This window comes from Triturus cristatus, chromosome 8 (genome assembly GCF_964204655.1).
Source record: "Triturus cristatus chromosome 8, aTriCri1.1, whole genome shotgun sequence".
NCBI classification, from domain to species: domain Eukaryota; kingdom Metazoa; phylum Chordata; class Amphibia; order Caudata; family Salamandridae; genus Triturus; species Triturus cristatus.
In genome coordinates this window covers 410,299,167-410,320,257 of record NC_140591.1, presented here as the reverse complement: position 1 = coordinate 410,320,257, position 21,091 = coordinate 410,299,167, and the positions used below count along the sequence as shown (strand labels likewise).

General features: G+C 46.1%; 1 protein-coding gene across 1 annotated transcript in view; it reads right to left on the bottom strand.

Moving 5' to 3' along the window:
• Positions 1–21,091, bottom strand: part of LOC146802215 (guanylate cyclase soluble subunit beta-2-like) — a 194,387-nt gene that overhangs the window by 43,741 nt on the left and 129,555 nt on the right. The window contains exons 9-12 of the mRNA XM_085623736.1: positions 12,186–12,402; positions 8,330–8,650; positions 2,931–3,079; positions 628–774 (exon numbers count right to left, since the gene is read on the bottom strand). Coding sequence (XP_085479862.1) covers positions 628–774; positions 2,931–3,079; positions 8,330–8,650; positions 12,186–12,402 — 834 coding nt within the window. The remainder of the gene's footprint in view (positions 1–627; positions 775–2,930; positions 3,080–8,329; positions 8,651–12,185; positions 12,403–21,091) is intronic.

The window sequence follows — 21,091 nt, the reverse complement described above, 5'->3', positions numbered from 1 at the left end:
GAATCTAAATGTAACTGTTTTCCTTATTTTCTCATATTATTTATATTTGTGATCAAAGGGAAGGGGCTGTGCAGAATGTTCACATATAAATATTGGAATCAATGGTGGAATCTGGTATCTCAATGTCTACAGTATTGTGCCTGATCAGGTACACACTGTGCCATCTCTGAAATTGTTGGCCAAAGAGCAGTTGTTACAGATTGCAGGGCAGGAACAATGATTGTGTCAGGTGAGAAGCTGCTGGGAAAGCTAAAGAGAAAAAAGACATGTTAGATGCAGAGAACAAAGCATGATGGTCATGCGCACCAATGAAGGAACTGCAGATGTTCTCTCAACCTCGACAGCCAAGGAGCCGGTCTTCATCTGATCCCAAATTACCCTGTCACTGCCATGATGTGACATCCACACAGGTCAAGGTAGAAGAGTGAATCTGATGTCAGGGTTGATCCTTTTACTCATTTCTCATTCCTACTGCACTAAATGGGATATATCATTCCAGCTACTAATTTAATGTCATTGATGTATGAATATCCGCTCAGATCATGGATTTTAAACACTTGAATTTTCTTAGAATATGCACATTTTAGTGGTATTTTAGTGGTACATATCCAAAATTGACATGCTTACCTGGATAGGTTCCCCAGTTACTGGGTTCACCACCTCCCTTGCAGCAATCCTCATTCCCAAGGCAAAGTTGGCTACTCGCTCAGCATGGCTTGCAACGGGAATTGGCACACCTCCTACCACCATGTACGCATCACCGATCGTCTCCACCTGCCAGGGCACATGAGGGTAGTAGAGAACAGTCGAGTTTAGACTCCTTTATAGCATGTTCACAACAAACATAACTTACAAAAAAGACCAACAAAATCTCACTTTAAATTTTAAAGACAAGAGACTTTGGGGCATATGTATGAAGCCCATTTCTTGTTTGCAAACGGGCCGATTCTCAGAATCGTCACTTTTGCGAACTGGAAAAAGCCTTTTGGGATGTATAATCCCTAAAGGCCCTCGTAAAATAGGGAATCGCAAAATTTGCGAGACCTTATTTTGCAAAAGCATTTAAGGAATTGCAAATTGCGATTCCTTAAATGCGATGTAAAAAGCACCCAAGTTGTGGGATGTCAACTTCAAGTTGGTGGTAAGTTGCGATTTCTTTGAAAAATGCACTTTTTTGCATTTTTCAAAGTGCCATGTGGCGCACATACATGCCCTTAGGGCATGTATGTGTGCCACATGTGCACACATGCACATTTCAGGGGTGCAACAGGGTGTCCTTTTGACACCCTGGCACCCTTGACATTGCATTCTCAATTTGCAATTCTCTAATTGAGAATCGCAAATTGAGAATGTCTTCCCATTCATTCCTACGGTCCTCTAGGCCCATAGGAATGAATGGGGAGTTATTCTTTAATTGCGAATCATAATTTGCGATTCGCAATTAAGGAATATGTAGGATTCGCAAAATTATTTGCAAATCCTACATGCATAGGGTTTTGCGATTCTCAAATAGCGATTCGCAAAAAATCGCTATTTAAGATTCACAAAAGAACATTTTGATACATGTGGCCCTTAATCTCCTTATGGAACAATCAGCATATCCTATGTTTGTGAATCAGCATTCTCCTACTTCCAAGCGCAGATATAACTTTTTTGCACAAAGTTATGGCTTACCTGAACAAACAGGCTTTGTGAATGACCCCTTGATGTGAATCAACAAGACTTAGAATGTCTTTGTAGCCACTGGGGATAATAATAATTAGAACATTGGAATGCTGGGAGCTCCATTGATGACCATGAAGTGGCTCTGGGTTGATAATGGCTGGTTTAAGACTTCTGCTCCAACATTGCAATGTTTATCTTTCTTTTTCTCTCTTTTTCATTAGAACATTCCACCCCGTGGGTGTAAAGTTCGAATAGCCTTATAGCCCTTCTGCTTCGGGTAGTATTGGTTGTTAAAGGATCTCTCCCTCGTTACAGGCCCTTGCCTGCGGCTCAGGCTGATAACTCAGGCTCAAGGCCTTTAGGAAGCATGTTAGCTCTCAGTAGCAGGCTATAAAGCTGTAATATGTCAATCTGATTTCGTTTTCAAATGTGAATTGAAAAGTGGTTGCCCCAGAGTTGACTGCATCTCAATGCTGGGATAACTAGTGTTATTTTCTTCATTACCCAGACTTTGTAGAAGAAGTAAACCTAGTCCACAGCTACACAAACTTGCTGTATATTCAAGAAAGATGACATGTTTCAGGATTTTTTTTTTCTAGTTTTGATATCTCAGCCAAAATGCGTTGCATTATCATCGGTAGGTTCTCAGTCCAAGGATTGACTATACCCATGATTATGAATCAGAGATGTCCCCAAAGCTTCCCTTAAAACCATGAAGAGCAAGAAGAGAAACTAAGACCAGACCATATTCAGAGTCTACACTTCATGCATATGGGTCTAGCGAAAATAGTCCTGTCGTATTTGGAGCAGAAAATAGAACGCTACGATACATCAAGAAACTGATGAGAGGATACACACTCTTTGATCTTAGAGAATTATGTTATGTCATGTTATGTGATATGTTATGTTATTCTGTGGTGTGGAGTGTCATGGTATGGTCTATTACGAAACACAGATTTGCATGGTTCATTCCCACCATTTGCACGGTCCCAAAGAGTGTACTCAACCTGGGGCCAAAATTAAGCTGCTTATTCTCGCTATTGTAGATTCTACACTTTGGAACAAGCTTCCACTTTCTGTTAGTTTGGTAATAGTTCATTCGAATTTACAGATCATTTAAACTTTTCCTCCGTTTATTTTAGAAGCAAGAGCTCTTGTGTGCTCTTATACAGTATATAGCCAGAGACTACTGACCATCACTCTATACCCCACTCAGTACAATTCAAATTGCATGTGCTCAAAAGATCAGAGCGGGCAGTACTTACCTTATACACATCGTGAACACTGGTGAGACGATCAAACTTTGAATACATAGAATTCAGCATGTTCACAATTTGGATTGGCTCGCAGGCTGCACATATATTGGTAAACGTCACAACATCGCTGAATAAAATAGTGCACTGCCTGAACTCCCCTGCAAAGGCAACCCACAATGTGTATTTAGATAAACAGATTTTATGCTGCAAAGAATAAGTTTTAAAGCAATGTAAAATGTATTTATTTTAATTTTAAAGCAATATTAATGCCATAACTATCTGTATGAATGCCTAAACCGAAAATGAAATCATTAGCCCTTTAATGTAATGTAATACAACTGTAAAGGAAAGTTTCTTTCTAATTCTTTATATCACAGAAAAGCAGTAGCGGCTGGTGTCAGGGACATGTGGTGCGCAATGCGTGGGGGTGGGGTGCTGAAACAAAATAAGCAATAAAAAGAACTTACCTGCCGGCCTTCGGTTCGCAGCTCTTCTGCTCCTCTGGGAACAGGCGGAAGCTCCCAGACTCCACTACGCCCAATCCAGATGCTGCTCTCATACCCATGAGAGCAGTGTCGGGATTGGCTGGAGTGGGCTTGTTTTGCACTCCATCTGGAGCTGGGAGCCTTTGCCTGCTGGTCTCTCCACCCAGCAACACAGCTGTGTTGGAGAGATGTCAGTGCGCATGACGGTTTGGCCATCCTACACCGGCCGGCCAAACCGTCGAGCGCACTGACAGCAGTGCCCACCTCTACTCCTCCCACTGTGCAATGCTGTGGCCACTCCCGCAAGACTCGGCTGCAGGATGGCAATGTGAAAATGGGCAGCCCCTTCCAAGGAGCATTCAGCAACTATGACAAAGCTAAGAATATTTTCCGATTAGCGTGTCTGCGCGCAGGGAGGCGATGCTCCCCCGCCATAGCGGTGAAGCTACCGCTGCAGAAAAGGATTTAAAAATCCTTCTTACACAGCTTTGGGCATTGACAAAACTGGCTTCTTGCAAACAGCAGCCTACAGCGAGTATTTCTAAGATCCTCATTATGGGTTTGGTTGAACTTAGTGTGAGGATATAGCGGGACTGGAATCTCTGATTCCAGCTGTAACTCTGCACCATATTCTGACAATTATAGCTTAGCTCCTCAAAAATGGTAATACCAGGTCCTTTTCCGTGAGTTTCATTCCAATACTTGAGAGAAAACTGCTGCTATTTTCCACCTTCTCAGAACAGAGAGAAAGGACCTGATTCACAAAGGTAAACTTACACTTTTGTGGCAGTTTACATTTGTTTTGGAACTCACAAACTTTAATAATAAGTTTACGACTGCTGCGACTCCACAGTCGGGTCGGAGAACCTTGCACATAAAAAGATAGGACATGCCTATCTTTTTATGTGTGGGGTTCTGCGCTCCCACCGCGGAGTCTCCTCAGTCGTAAACTTACTATTAAATCAGAGTTTTTGAATACCAAAATTTCTGAAAACTTATATAAAAGTGCAAGTTTACCTTTTTCAGACATGCCCAAAGTGCCAGCAGAGGTCCTGTGGGGGAAACACAGGAGTGGCCCATGCAGGTAAGAGCGGTGTGGCGGTGGGGCCAGGTTGGGAGGGATTCGACAGACGACCACAGAGGGAAAATTAAATAAATAATTGTTTTTCACTCGTCGTCGTCTGTCGAAATCCCTCACCCGGCCCCAACGCTCTTACCTGCACGGCCCGCGGCTGGGGTAATTTGGAGTGGGAAATGGGTGCGGTGGTTCGTGGGAGGCTTGCCAGAGAGGAGCACTGTCTGCTCCCGCTTGCTGTGACGGGGGTGGTACTGATAACAACAGCCCCTGCCTGCCGGCGCAAAATGCAAAAGTGTCCAGAGTCTCCTTGCCTGGAATAATCAGGCCTAGAGTTTTCTGCACTTACAAGTCCCACCCAGAATGAACGCCCTGGATGAAAGTTCGCCACTCATGAAGGGAGTCTTTGGTGTGAGAAGTCCATCAGCTTATTTGCGTCTTAGTGGTATGCTTTATTATTGTGAATGATATTTATTATTTTTTATTAAGCAAGGAAAGTTGTGCGATATTCACAATTATTAACCGTCCCTTGCAGTGGCGGCTCCTCTGCTAAGGTGGAGGAGCATCGCCCCACTGCTTTTCGCAGTGTAAAGGAAAAATAAAATGATAATAACTCAATGTTATCACCATTTTATTTTTTTCCTGCTGCAGCAGCTTTGGGCGACAGGGCTGCTCTGCTCTCAGAGCAGGGGGAGGAGTGGTCGGCACTCTGTAAGTGTGCATGAATGTTTGGCCGCTGTCTTGGGCCGGCCAAACAGTCATGCACACTTTGCATGTTCTCCCCCCAGGCTGTTATACAGCCTGGGGGAAGAACATGCCCAGGCTCCCAGTCCCTGTCTGAGCACTGAACCATGGCCCTTAGACCAATCACAACCCTGCAATGGCCTTGGGGAGCCTGGGTGCTTCCTGTTCCAGCCGGACGAGGAGAGACGGCGGAGGAGTGACGCAGTGAGGAGGTAATTTTTTTAAATCTTTTTGTTTACCCCCTTCCCCCTGCCCTCTGCCCTGCCACCCCTGAACCGTACCAGCCACCACTGGTCCCCTGGTGGCAGTGTTTCCCTTCGACTTTGCCTGTGCAAATATTTTTCTTGTGATGTTAGAATAGGGCTGAAACAGGATGTGCTAATTTTCTCAAATTTACAGTGACACAAGATGTCTTTGGTTAGGTATTTCTTACCAGTGACTCGTGAGGGAAAGCAACTCCAAACCGCAGTCACACACTGATTAGATGTGTGTTTAAAGGGGGCCTAAAGCGAGTTCCTGGTATGTTTATCAGCTACGGGGACTTTTTTTATGCAAAAGCAGAGTATGCAATATTACAGGGTCGTAAAGTTCCTTATGTTCACATGAAGGATCTAAATGTTGCATATTTTGTGTATTTTTTGAATATTTTGCACAAAATATGTTTTGGTTGTGAGAAAGAAACTTTGCAAACTCGCACTACCTTGTTGTGTCCATCCATAAAAATTATTTTTAAATACTTTTCATATCAATTTAGCCAGTGACACAGTATGTGCACCTTAAGCAAGCTTCCCGTTACCTAAATCTCACGGCCTGTTTTATTGTGCATGGTGTGTGTGTAGATGATGTCACATAAGCGCATCACGCAACATACTGTCGGGTTGCTTTGGGGTGCATTATAAAATGTAGAAATCACAATGTCTATATAATGCTTAGGATGGGGTCAGCCTCATTTTAGAAGCTCCAATTGTTGCTGTCCTGGTGATCTCGATAAATATGCAATGGTTTACCCTATATGGCCCAGGTTTGTGCCAGAAATTAAAAGAAGTAACGCTTTGGTCTAACTACCCTAGAGTGACCACCACAATCCAGGTCATTACAGACACTGGCTCCAGTCCTGAACTTTTCACATATAAATCACTGATTCCAGGTGTGTTGGTCTCATTAGCTCAGTGGAAGCAAAACGAAACTACAACACCCAGAATGCATTAGGCGATCCCACAAAAGTGAGTGTAAGCAGTGTCTGACTTTACCCGGAAGAAGATCGCTCTAACCTGCCCCACAGCCAATTAGTGAACATTAAACCCCTGCATGTTACTGTATTATGTCAACCCCACCAAATGTGGTAGTGCACTATAGAATGGATGTACATATCCTTTACGTCCTGCACTGCCAACCCTGATCTTTGCACCAGATTTGAATCCTGCTCTAAGGCGTTTCACAATATTTGATCCATTCATTGTTATTCCCTGAACTAGTTCTGAAGTGATAACTACATGTCATGCACATGATGCCCCCATAACAAACAGGACCCACTCACATCTCTAATAACCTATGATGAAAGTTAATGTTTTTCGAACCCGGTCACCATTGGAAATCAGCCATTGGTCACCTCTTGCTCTCAGCAGAGAAAGACAAATGGTAACCAGGAAGTGATGGACACCTGGCATTCATGTCTACATGGTACAGAGGTCGGGTTCAAGCCTATTTTTCAGGATATCCACATGAGATACATTTACAAACAATTATTGCAAATGAGAATCATTTACATAGTCGGTGGCTATCCTGAATATCTTGCTTGGCATCAGCTCTCAGACACAGGTCTTACATTGGGAATCCCTGACAGGATTATTTCTATGCATCTTTCTGTGTCCCAAGGTTCAAATCTGTGGTCCCCTACAACACATAAACTAACTCCACCTCCTCATGTGGCTTCCCAGTTGCCACAGCTGCCAAGATTCCCAGTTCAATGTGTGACTAGTTAGGACAGTGCCAGTTTATTTTTTAATTGTAGTCTTATTTAACCCAGTATAAAACCAGGTCTACAAGTCCCATAATTCTTAGAAAAATAGGGGACTGACCTAACTAGTCATGCATGGAATTGGAAAACTTGGCAGCTGTGGTTGACACTGTGAGCTCGAACCCACTAAAGGTATGAGGCCGCAACAGACGCTGCCGGGGGCCAGAGCTGGAGGACTGCACCCCACTTCAGGCATCAGATTCTGACTGAGCCATCCATGCCGAAAGGTACACACAGATGAGTAGGACAGTGGGTACTACTGGGGTGCACTGTGGATGTGGTAAAATATAAGGGGCATATTATCAAGAAACGGCGTTAAAATTATCGCCGCTTTAGCGGCAGAAAACTGCAGCTAAAGCGGCGATAATGGGCTTGATAATATGCTGCAGAGAATTCCATAGAAGCCCATGTTCTGGTGTGTGCAAGGGTTTCTATTGGAATTCTCTGCGGCATATTAGCAAGCCCATTATCGCTGCTTTAGTGGCAGTTTCCTGCCGCCAAAGCGGCGATAATTTTAAAGTCGTGCTTGATAATATGCCCCACAGTTGGTAAAAGTATGACGTCCTGTTCCACCCAACAAGAGAGAAAACTGCCCAGCACTGCTTCAACACATGCATAAGATGGTGGACAAAGCGCAGAGTGTTCTGGGTTCAACAAAGCAGCTAGCGATGTTGATATGCAATGTAATTCAGAAATCTAGATATGCTACAGAAATACTCAATGGGATGGATGCATGCCACTGCCCATCAAGCTGCGCCCCTGTCCAGCAGGGAATCAAGCACCTACCATACCAGGAATGCAGCAGGTGTAGTAAGTTAGAGTCCATGGGTGTGAGAGGCCTTGTGCACCCAATTTATCATTTTTAAACCCCACGAGGAGCATAGCAACACCATTTAACGTTTTTGCATCAGGGTCAGTGACAGCCTCGCTGTGCCATCGGTCAGCGTCAAATATCACTCAGCCACCTAGCCGGCTAAACGAATAAATGTATCGCACTTTTCACAATTGAAATGATTTACTTTTCTGATCTAACATCTTCAACTAGAAACCTTGTGCTAATAAAATGAGGATAAACGAAGCTCTGTACCTGCTTCCACTTTTTTGCCTTCCTTCAACTGGTTGGCCACATGCTCGGGCAGCATGGCGTAGAGCAAGGTCTCGGTTTTCTTTTTTTCGATCTCCAAATTCTTTGAGAGGATCTGGAGCTCTTCCTTCTTTCTCTCCAGCTGGTTGGACAGTTCGATCTCAGCCAGCCGCTGCTGGTTGAGCAGGATGAGATCCCGCGTGGTATCGTGCTGCGCGATGTCTGAGAGGTGCATGTTGCGCTCCTCCAGCTCCTGCAGACTGCGTAGCTTAGGGGAGCACAGGTACAGCATGCACTGCAGCGACTCCATCCAAGTCATCTGTCCTGTGTATTAGGGCATTAATGTGCAGTTAGTAAATGACAATATTGTAAGGCCCTCCTTACGGAACAGAGCATGCTTGTTATGGTTCCTGTGTATGCTTCGGGTTGTGTCAGGTTCGCCGTTTGTATTAATTTGGGTAATGTGGGAGCTTCGCTGACCCCTGCTGGTGATACACTGGCACTTAGACTTAGAATTGAGGCCCGATATTCCATATGAGGTGGGTGGTCCTATAGAGGCTGTGGAATGCCCTGATTACTTACCAGTAATCTTCATTACTCCGAGTCCTAGTCTTCCTCGCCACAGTATAGTTTTACATCCCTCCCTGTCCTGTTTTGTGTAGAGCTTTATCTTTCTTGTGGCTTTGGTTACTGAATGTTACATGGGGGGTGGGAGGGGGGCATTGCTTTTATGTCCTTGGTGGATGACAAAGTCAGCCATATTGGAGTGATGGGAGGCTGGTATGCTGACTTTAACTTATGGCAAGGAAAACGGCCGAAAAGGTAATGCTGGTTATGATTGGCCCTTGCTCCTGATCAGCAACGGCCTGTCTGCAGCTAAAGTAGCGGGGCAGGCTGGAGGAGGGAGCTGGGGAGGTGGGGGGGGAGGGGTCAGGGGACAACATAAGAATTTAAAAAAATGTTTTACCTGATCGCTGCCACCTCCGCCGTTTGCTCCATTGCGCTCTTCCTGCTACTGGGACAGACTCCACTGCGGCCAATCATGATGCTACCTGAAAGCAGCTCCAGGTTTGGCCTGAGCGCTGGGACTTTGCACACCCAGACAGACTGGGAGCCTGTGCCCGTGCCTGATTTCTCCAGCCCGGCAACGCAGCTAGGGCTGGAGAAAGCTTCACTGCGCATGAGGGTTTGGCTGGCCTGAAATGGCCAGGCAAACACCTCATGCGCAGTGAAGGGAGCGCACTACCACTCCCCCACCACAGTGTCATCCCCCCGGACCCACCCCCAAGACTCGTCAGAGTCCTAGAGGCGTGTGTGGTAAAGGTTATGCATGGTAATGGCATTCGCGTTGTAACGGCCACTTTGTGACAGCATGTGTTACAACAGAATGCGCAGTAAAGGTTATGCATAGTAATGCCATTCGCGTTGTACCAGCATGCGTTACAATGGAATGCGTGATCCTATCATACATCCATGGGGGATGGGGGGATACATCCCATTAAAAAAACAAATAAAACACTGTAGGGCAAACACTTGCGTCGAAAATGTGTCAGTGTTTGTCTGCAAATTATAAAATTGTCGATTTGAGCATAGCTTCATATTTCTTACATGTTGGCCGAACACAGTGAGTCAGACTACCCCAATTCCTCTCAGAACCTATAGAGATCAGCTGCAGAGTGCCCCAGGGCTCTTCCTTGAGCCCCACCCTCTTCAACATCTACATGGCCCCCCCTTGCAGCCATCGTCAGAAGCCACTGACTCAACATCGTCCCCTACGTTGATGACACCCAGCCGATCCTCTCCCTCACCAACGAACCCACAGCCGCTAGATTCAACTTTCATAGTGGAATGAAGGCCGTGGCTACCTGGATAAAAGACAGCTGCCTCAAGCTCAACTCGGACAAGACCGAAGTACTCATCCTGGGACAGGCCCCCTAAGCTCAGACAACTCCGCTCCGCCCAACTCGCCCTGGCCTCCGTCCCATGGATCCACAGGATCAGAACCGGAGGAAGATCCTTCTCCTACCTCGCCGCCAAGACCTGGAACACCCTGCCCCTCCAAATCAGGCAATCTGCGTCATTGACCCAATTCTGGAAGGACCTCAAGACCTGGGTCTTCGACTGAACCTCCACACCCAGACAGATCAGCAGCCCCCCTGCCCTCAGTGCTTTGAGACCCTCACGGGTGAGTAGCCACATCATACAAACATCAGATTGATTAAGATTTGCTAAGAGCTTTTCCAGTGTTTGTGTTACTTTTGTAATGCACACCCAGCTCAAAGTGTTGTGGTGGTATTTTCTTTCCAACACATATCTGGATTTGTGCCACTTTGCATCAGGGTGGTGTTCCGTGGGTGGTACATGGACATTTCAATACAACTACCCATGGGTTTTGATGTAAATCCCTATCTAGTAACATTGGTAGACATGGATTTACATGAAAAATGTATGTATCCTCGAGGTAGGCGTAACTGTGAAGTAACTTTTAAAAACTCTCCACATTTTCCCAAGCACACATGAAGTGGGGAAAGTATTAAAGCATAATTTGTGTTCTGAAAGGATCTTCTTCTAGTACAAACCCTATGTTTGATGAAAGTCACAAACCCTTTCATTATGATGCACGGGTGTGTGCTTTGGTGCCTGGCAGCCAAAAATGTGCCAGCGCAGGGGGAGAGAGGAAACAACACCATATCTTAGTAGAAATGGCACTGTTCTGCTGTCTCCTAGGGCAGGACTGTAGACAACTGTCACCAGTTTGCTGGAAAACGGTGATTCTTGGTGCAGGGATGTCGGCACCTGCTGTTCTTCAAGATCCATTTAGGGTTTCACCTGACAGTGATGCAAGTGTGAAGCACTGCTGCTTTTGTTGCTGGGGGACACCACCCCCCCAGGAACAAATCTGGCCCCCACTACTGCAAAGCCCTTCCAGCCTCCTGGGAAAATGCCCGATGCCCGCTACGGCCAATCCATCCATGGATATATATATAGATACAACTTTATAGTGCACAAACGCTAATGTGTGGAAACTGTTTATTTATTTTGAAATATTTCTACAGTTCCTATATAGGTATTTACATTTTGTTGTATGTTTAACAGAAAAGACATCCTACAGCCAAATCAACAAGAATGTCACATAGTTCACTTTTCAAAATCCTCACACTTAGCAGTAAGGGAAAGAAAAGTAAACCCCAGTTTACATTTTAATAGAATAAGTAGCAGTATGTCAGCGGGCTAGACTTGCATTTCACCTCTGCCTTTGAATGCATAACAAATGTTATTTCCAGCTCAAGCTACCTATAGACTGCAAATCTGGTACTGATCACATTTTCAGAAGTTATAAGGTAAATGCTATAATGGCTGCATGGAAAATAAGCAGTATCAACCGCACATTCTAATGCACAGGTACAGGCACAGGGGCAAAGAAGCTGTCAGAAAGCACACTGATTGAGTGCTACATATAGGTGTTGCACAGGCACTGTGTTTCCCCAGAGTGCCCCTGGGGGAGTAGGCTCCAGGGTTCTAGGTACTCCTAGGTCTCCCCATCACAGACATGCGCAGTCAGTCACTACAGCCACCTGCCGCAGGACCTCACCCCCCCTTCAGAGCCATGTCAGGCTTGTTGCCTGCAGTGAAAGGCAGATTGGGGGATTCAAGCAGTGGGTCCGCCTTTCACTAAAGCCTTGTTCCCAACACAACTGCACGCAAAGCAGCAACATTTTCTAGTATTGGAGTACACTGCCACTATTTGTGCCAGATGCACCCAATTCAAGGTGTGCCATGACACAAACAGGAACTGTGCATCAGATACATAATTCGGGCATCATATGGCAAAGTATGTAGAAATGGCTGCAATAATTACCTCGAAGCTTCAGCATTGGCTGCTTCTTCCATGACGCGGGCATCATTTCCCTTCTCGTCTTTAAAACAAATTGGCTGTTGATGAACTTGCAAATGCTGGAAATGGTGAACGTCACTTGCGGATGCACAATCGTGAAGTAGTCGTTCAATCTGATCTCCAGGGTCTGCAGCCCTGGAACATACTTCTGGATGTTTACTCCTGCCTGTTTCACCCTTAACTGGGCAGAGGAAATAAAAGGCAGAGACAATCAGGCTTAATGGAGAAGTGGTGCATTGCGTTACTCCAGATTTACCAAGCAATGAAGGTGGCCTTGTGGTTCTCTGCAAATCTGACCTTAGCATTGTGTTGCACTTGGGGCACCTTGTGTGGCTCGAGGGCACCTCAGTGCTATGATAAATCGGGGCCCAAGTCTTTATCAAAAAGGGGAATCATGAAGAGAATGTTTTGGCACTATAAGTGCGACCCTGAGTAAGCCCTCTGGCTCCAAGGGTGCCGTTCTTTATAGAAGAAATCCACACCTTTTATTTCAATTAAAAATAATTCCTTGTTTATTTTTTGAAAGATTTTTGTTTATTTTCACTGCAAAAACAAAACATGGTTATTACCCATGATACTGAATCAGTACACGAATCACACATACAGAAAAAATAATGTGTGGGGTTTGTCCATGCTGTGGGCATCAGGCACAACTTCACCTGAATCCGAAGAATATAAAAACATTCTGGGGTGACATCTCCAGATAAGTCTGGCTTTATTATGGATTCTGACATTAGAGTTCCCTCCTTGTTCTTACTCTAAGTCCATTGCATTCTTCTAGGGATTTCATACCTTAACAAACTTTTGTGGGCATCCCTGTGCAGTGTACATCAATTCTTCGGCTCTTATGCACCAGGCAATTTTTCGCCTACCGTACTTTAATAGTAGAAGTGTGCCAGTAGCCCAATTGCAAATTATGTCTGCCCTGTCAACCATCAGTGATACATTATAAAAGAGAAGGGTATATCTGCCTAGTGTTTGTTCCCAACAAACAAATGATGGACGGAATGCTGACAATGCAGACATTCTCCCCCAGTCAAGAGATCTGGGTTAAATCCATCGTTCTTTTGCCCACTACACCACCCCAGTTTAGACATGGCCATATGCAAATCAGTCTTGACCCTGTGCCTCATGGGAACAGTCCAGCCCGAACTGCCAAACAAATGATGGACGGAATGCTGACAAACTGGAGTCAAGCTATCCTGGCTGATGACGGCTGATAGCCAGAAACCGGTCCTAGGATGCTTGATTCTGGTCCAGGGAAGACATGGCTTGGCAGTTCGGGCTGGACTGTTCCCATGAGGCACAGGGTCAATACTGATTTGCATATGGCCATGTCTAAACTGGGGTGGTGTAGTGGGCAAAAGAACGATGGATTTAACCCAGATCTCTTGACTGGGGGAGAATGTCTGCATTGTCAGCATTCCGTCCATCATTTGGTTGTTGTAACGCTTTTCGCCCTAAGTGGGATGGGTATTCCCAGACGTGGGACCCGTGCTCACTACGCCACTGGAGTCAAGCTATCCTGGCTGATGACGGCTGATAGCCAGAAACCGGTCCTAGGATGCTTGATTCTGGTCCAGGGAAGACATGGCTTGGCAGTTCGGGCTGGACTGTTCCCATGAGGCACAGGGTCAAGACTGATTTGCATATGGCCATGTCTAAACTGGGGTGGTGTAGTGGGCAAAAGAACGATGGATTTAACCCAGATCTCTTGACTGAGGGAGAATGTCTGCATTGTCAGCATTCCGTCCATCATTTGTTTGTTGTAACGCTAGTGTTTGTTCCCGCCACAAGCCCAGGGCCACTAACTATGGCGAGAGTATGATCGGCATCTCCAGTACATCACTTAACCTATGTTTTATCCCTTCGCAGAATTTCTGAATCTTTGGACATTTTCACAGTGTGTGATGCAAGGTTCCCATTTGATTACAACCTCTAAGACACCAATCATTTTCAGCCCTCACCATTCGAAACAGCCGTGTCCGTGTGAAGTATGCCCTGTGTAGAATCTTCAGTTGGACCGGGCGTAACTCTGCCCTTATGGCAACTTACCCTGGATATCGGCAGGGCTCAGCCCAATCATCTTCCAACTTACCCAGATCATGTATGCATCGCTCCCTCAACTTAGTAAGAGGGGGTCGGCAATACTAAGAAGGGTACCATTTATCTGAACTATAGCATGTTTATGCTCTGCTGTCCCAGTGACCCTGTATTCCAGCTGGGTCGTTTCTACTATCTCCTCAAATAACTCTATATATCTCAGAAGGTTATGAACATATCACATGTAGTGACTCCCAGAGAGTTCAAACTGTCTCTGTAGATCATCCTTTTTCTGACCACAGATCTCCAATCTTCGAAATACCTAAAATATTGCATCTAGGGTACCCCACAACTCTCCGCAGCTCTTGTCGGACTCCCACAGTGGCATCCTAGGGTTATCCTACCCTTCCATCCTTGTAGTGTTGTCAACCTCCTCCATATCTGAACCACATCTGTAGCAGGCTTCAGTAAATGTTGCAGCTACCCCCTGCTGTATAGTTGCCTCACATACCTGCCTGGATCTATCGCTTGCCTATCTGCCAACATTGATAGTACCTGCCGAAGCAAAAAAGCCCATTCATTTGGCACTCCCTCGGTTCCTATATAAACTCCAGAACTGCCTGCATAGAATCTCTGAGTCATATTTTTGAATATTTGAGAGCGAAATCAGGAATTTGCTGTGGGATGGTAGGGCGCACCGTATTGCGCTACATACATTAACCAAAAGTTGGTACGATGTGGGGATTGCACTCCCTGATGTGCACCTTTATTATTGGACAACACAGCTGGTGGTGCTAAACTATTGGGTGTATCACCCCCTGACAGAACTCGCTTATCTCTTGGATAAATATCAGATGGGGAGAGAAGGTTGCGTGGGGGTTCTGTATTCAAAGGCAAAAATACGCCAATATTATGGTCCTACTGCACAAACCATTGATATCTGGCGCCAAGCCAATAAAAAACTCGGCTTGCGGAACACCTTGACTCTGGGCAGCCCACTATGGTCGGCTCAGAGACTCGGGACACTATGTAACCAACCGGGTTTTGATAAATGGGACACCATAGGTATCTCCACCATAGGCCATCTATGGAAAAAAGGGAAAATTGTAAAATTCTCAGAACTGCAAAAAGAGTATGACCTGGACCGGAGGGAGGTTTTTCGGTACCTACAAATCCATCACGCCCGTACAGCTGCACTTCCCCCAACAGGGGAGTTGCCGGAGACATCCCCACTGGAGGATAGATTACTATCTAAACCTTTGCTGAAAAAAGCCATATCGCTGACATATCGGAAGTTAAGCAACAATCTACCCGACCCACTCTAAAGCCTCCGAGAAAAATGGCAAGATGATAAAGGGCCATTGGAGGACGAGGATTGGCAAACTGCACTAATGTCCCCAAGGGACGCAGCTATCCCTCTTAAATTTCCTCTCATCCAACTAAAGATATTACACAGAACCTATCTCACTGGGGCAACTCTCAGAAAGATCGGGAGCAGAGAGGATGCACTATGCCTCCGTCAATGTGCCGAGGAGGCTACCTTTTATCACATCCTATGGGATTACACTCACATAAAGTCACTATGGGAGAGAGTCACACGACATATGCGTACGGCTATCGGCAAAGATATACAACCAACACCAAAACTGGGACATATGGGACGCAACAGACCTTACTGCAATAGAACAGCAATGGGCCACCCTGGGATATACACTGGTTAAGCGTAGTATTGCAATGAGTTGGGGAGCAGTTGAGGTGCCGACTTCGAGTGGGTGTGCTAAGGAAATGGATAAATGCATGCTCGCCGCAAAAGATGTATTAAAAAACAGAGGGTGTCTAAAGAAATGGGACAAAAAAATGGGGCAAATCACTTAATGTACCTCCGCTACCACTGAGATGGAGCTAAATTAGAGACGAAGGAATGGACATATGTGATTGGTGGAACCTTGATGACAGCATTTGTAAAAAAATGTCCTTGAATGTTGTGTATTATGATGCTATGAACACAGAACCAATTATGACCTGTACTGTTTCTTTTATATCAATAAAAAAAATTATTTTTTTTAAAAAGCCTGATAAAAGAGTCCCTGAATTTGCATCATGAAGATCCCAAGTCCCAAGATATACAAACCCTGAGATTCCCAAGCCACTGGGCACTCCCAGCCAGACTTCAGTACTAAGCCTGGGCAAATAACTACGCTACTCTCGCGTAGTTTGCGAAGTTCGCGCTACTTCGCACTACGCGAACTGCACGTAGCACAGTGCGAACACGCGTAGCGTAGTGTTGCGTAGTGCTGCGGTCATTTTTTGCTTGCTCGCAGTCTTCAACGTCAAGTTGGCGACCGCGAGCAAGCAAAATGGCATCCCGGTGCGACTTTTTCCTTGTTTGCGATCAGCAACATCAAGTTGGCGATCGCGAGCATGGAAAATAAACCTCCCGGCGAGATTCCCAACGGTAGGAGGTCAGGTTTCTCATTGCGAGTGGTCGCGTATGCTCGCGACCGCTCGCGATGGGAAACTATCAGTTCGCGCTGAGAAAGCTGCCGCTCGAGTAAAAGTCTACTCGAGCAGCAGAAAACGACAGCTCGCACTGTGCAAGATGCCCTTTTCAATGATTGCACATTGCCGGTTGCTTGTCCGCACTGTGCAATCATTGAAAACGACATCTGGCACAGTGCGAACAAGGTACTACGCAGTTCGCGAAGTGCTACGCGTAGCTCGCGTAGTGCGAACTGCACTTTGCGTAGCTTCGCGAATAACTACGCCCAGGGTTATTCAGTACCCAGTCTGTTGGAAGGAACACCACAGACTTGATCCAGTTTATATGAACTTCTGAATGATTCCCGAAAATCCCCAGAATAACTAAAAACCCTCTAATTTGAATATCCCGGTTCAGCCAAATAGTGCAGTATGCCATCAGCATTTAGAGATATAACATTCTCCCAGTCGGGCTCCCAATGAATACCTTTGATTTGTGCATCTCATCTGTCCCAGGCAGCCAGGAGCTCCATTGCTATATACAAAGAGCATGGGAAACATCAGACTACCCTGTCAGGCCCCTCTCACCAGGGCAAACTCCTCCGAAATACAGCCATTAACTCTAAGCATTGTCAGTGGGCCATGGCACAACAGTCAGATCCAGGCTATAAATGTGGGACCAGAACGCATCTTTCTGAGAATGGCCACAAGATATGGCTACTCCAGGGAGTAAAAGGTCTTCTCTGAATCGAGCACCAGCAGAATTGCTGGTTCCCGCAACTTCCCCATCCGTGTCAAACAGCCAAACAAATGTCGTAGGTTGTGTCTTGCAGCTTTATGTGGCATAAATCCTGATTAATCAGAATGTACCAGAGCTTCCACCACCCTTGTCAATTGGTTGGCTAATGCATTGGCCAAAATCTTTGTCTCCAAATTTAACAGTGAGATTGGTCTATATGATGCACAATCTTCAGTGCGCTGTCCCTTTTTATGAATCAGTACGATTGTGGCTTGCCGGAGGTCCCTCAGGAGTATCCCATCTTTCCTTGTCCCTTCAGAGAGTCTCAACAATGGGTCTGTCAACTTACTTTTCAAACATTTAAAAAACTCAGCTGAAAGGCCTTTCGGGCCCATGGTCTTCCCTGACTTAAGCTGTGCAATGGCCTCTGCCAGTTTGTCCACTTTCAAGTCCTTATTGAGTTCTATACTGTTGTCAGCTGTGAAGACAGGGGTCAGAATATCACCCACAAACCTCCCTGGCTTGCTTTCCAATACCGCAGATCTGGCTGTGTGTAGACATCTCAGTGATCAGGCAAATGTTTTGACTGTATATCCAGCTGTGTGCACCAGTATCCCCTCTGGCATGCATCTATGTATCAATTTTTGCTCCTCATCCCTCTTGGACACACATGCCAACAATTTTCCCGTCTTATTACCCACTTCATACACCTGGCCCGGCTGAAATCTAAAGTGTGCTCTAGCTTCATGCAGAGCAGGGGTTCTATAATCATCTCTTAAATGCTCTAGTTGTCTAGCCTTGCCTCGATCAGGGCCCACAAGATATTCCAGTACCCGAATCTGGTGGCAGTTCTCTGAATCTGACATAGCTCTTTCTCTCTCCTTCTTTTTCCCAGTATCATGGGCTATTATCTGACCCATAATTGCCAGTTTCCAGGCTTCCCAGAGAACCACTTCCGAATCAACCAATCTCTTGTTCCCAGTAAAATATAAAAATGTGGCTTGAGCCATATATTTTCTAGTCTTCCAATCCTTGAGCTCCCAAACGTCTAAGTGTCAATCCAGTTTAATTCTGGACCTCAGCACCGGTAGCATCGCCAACATTGAGTAATGATCTGAAATGCCACTTGGTAGATAGCGGACATCTCTATATCTACCTATTTGACATTGGGGTACCAAAATATAGTATAGCCTTGACATGGACTGCATATGATTAGAGGCAAATTAGAACTGTCTCTTTCCTTTATGCATCACCCTCCACAGGCCAGCCTGACCTGTGGCCCCAATGAAGGTGGACAACCTATTATCCACTCTCACCTGCTCACCCGGAGCCACCATTCTATCCAGACTACGCTGTGCTGTCAAATTAAGATCACCTCCCATAATCAAGAGCGCTGCATCCCAAAGAACCCTCTTTTTGCCTGTGTAACAGAATGAACTTAGGCTGAGTCCAGGAGAAATTCTATACTACACCCATTCATCCCACAACGTTTGACGCCACCCAAGTCACCACTGGCAGTGATTCATCACCAGTTTCTGTTGTTGAGCAGACTGAAGCTCCATCAGAGCCTGTTGTCTTGTGTTCCAGGGCATCCCACCTGTTTAATACAGCAAGTTGCTGCTGCTGTTGGAGCTCTGCCACAACTTTCGCCGTGGCTGTAGCGGCCTCAACAGGTGTCGAGTAGATCCTTGCCTTACCTCTAGGGCGATGTCTCCACCTACATTGCTGTCAGTCCTATGACTGGTCTTCTTCACGTCCTTGGGGGTTTGAAGTCCATGCTGTTCTAGCCAATTCTGGACTTCTGAGACCTTGAGAAAAAAGTGGCTGGTATTTTGATCTATTATTCTACGTCTTACAGAGTACAATAGAGCATATGAAGTACCCAGTTTCCACAGGTGTCTCTAAACTTACATGAAGGATTCTCTCTGTCTCCGCACCATGGTGGTATAATCTGAGTATATATTTACAAATCCTCCCACCATCTGCCAGGGACAATGTGTTCTCACTATCTGAAAGATACTGTTTCGATGCATAAAGTTGAATAGTTTCACCACCATGACTCTAAGCATGAGGCCTGTCGGCTTGCCTGGAATGCAGTGCACAGCTTCCACCGTAAAAACTTGGGGACCTTCCTTTCCACCACTGTCTCTGACAACCACTGCTCTATGTATAGCTCAGCACTCTGTCCTTCCATTCTTTTTGGCACACCCACTACATGCACATTGTTGCATCTAGATCTAACCTCTGCATTGTCCAGTTTGCCTGCGAGAAATTTCACCTTCTGCAGCAGCCTCTGGACCCTGGCCCTGCCCACTGTTGGTTTTGTTGATGCCATATTAGACTCTAAGTCAGACACTGTGTCTGCTAACTTCCTATGATCTGTATGAAGTATCCCAAGGTCCAGGGCAACCACATTAATCCAAGCCTCAAGTGCAACCTTGGTATCTCGAATGGCAGCTAATATGGTTTCTGTGTGAGACTAGAGACTCATTTAGTTAAGTAGGTCTAACACCCAGTGTCTGCATTCTCCATATATTTGTCTTCTGCACTCTTCGTCCCTTGAGGGGACACCATGGTTGGTCACTCCCCTCCTATACCAGTTCCACAGTTGTAGGCTTTATTTTCACAATGTACGGGCATTGGCAGAATCAACAAATGTGAGGTGCAATCACCCCAGGCCACCTCATTCTCAGTGCAGCTCACACTGTGCACCATGTCTGTTTCCCAATCGTAACCCATGGCCCGTGTGGGAGCAAACCACCCCTCCACACCGTGAGTCAACAGGGCCCTGTGTACTCCAGTCCATACAGCTGGTTCTTCCTCCATCTTCTAGATCTGTGCCCCTGGGTCACGTTTCTAGGTCAGAGCAGGGTCACGTTTCTAGACGGAAGCAGGCGGAGTACAGTCACACTTTTAGTATGGGAGCTATCTCCTGTCCAAGACGCTCTCACCAGGAAGTGGGGAGAGGGGGAGTTTGGGCCCACAGGAGCATCCAAGACAGAGGGGGCTTCTGCACCCCACCATTGACTGCCGTCAGTGCTCAAAATCCTCTAGCTCAGTGGCTCACTTCTTCAGGAATATCACCTCAAGAGTTTAATAGCCACGGTTGCCTTCATTTAGAGCAGACTGCAGGGCTGAGCCGAGGCCACCCAGGAGAAATAAATCAGGCCAGGGTTTGGACCACTCTTGCGGCCCACTCAATAAAGAACTGAGTCTCTCTGTGCTTTCTTGTCCCGACAGCTACAGTCTCCACTGTATGCGATATCTGCCTCACCTCATCAGGCCTCCCACATCTCCACCGCAGCTCAAGTCATCCAACAGAGGCCTCCAGGCGACCCCTGCCATTACTCAGTGGTGCCTTGGCTACAGCCCTGACCCGCCGATTCAGAGCAAACAGCTGTGCAAGGCTGCACAGGAGACAAAGATCTTCTGCAGTCGCCATCTTGGTAGTGGCCACTCTGCGGTCCCCGAGGACTGAACTCCACCCGGATAACCCTCACCCGGGTCTCTCTCACCACCGCCTTATCCCCCAAGGTATCTCCAGTATGGGGACAGCCCAAATTGTTGAGAGGGCTGTTTTTGGGAATTGGCTAAATGCCCGTCATGGGGC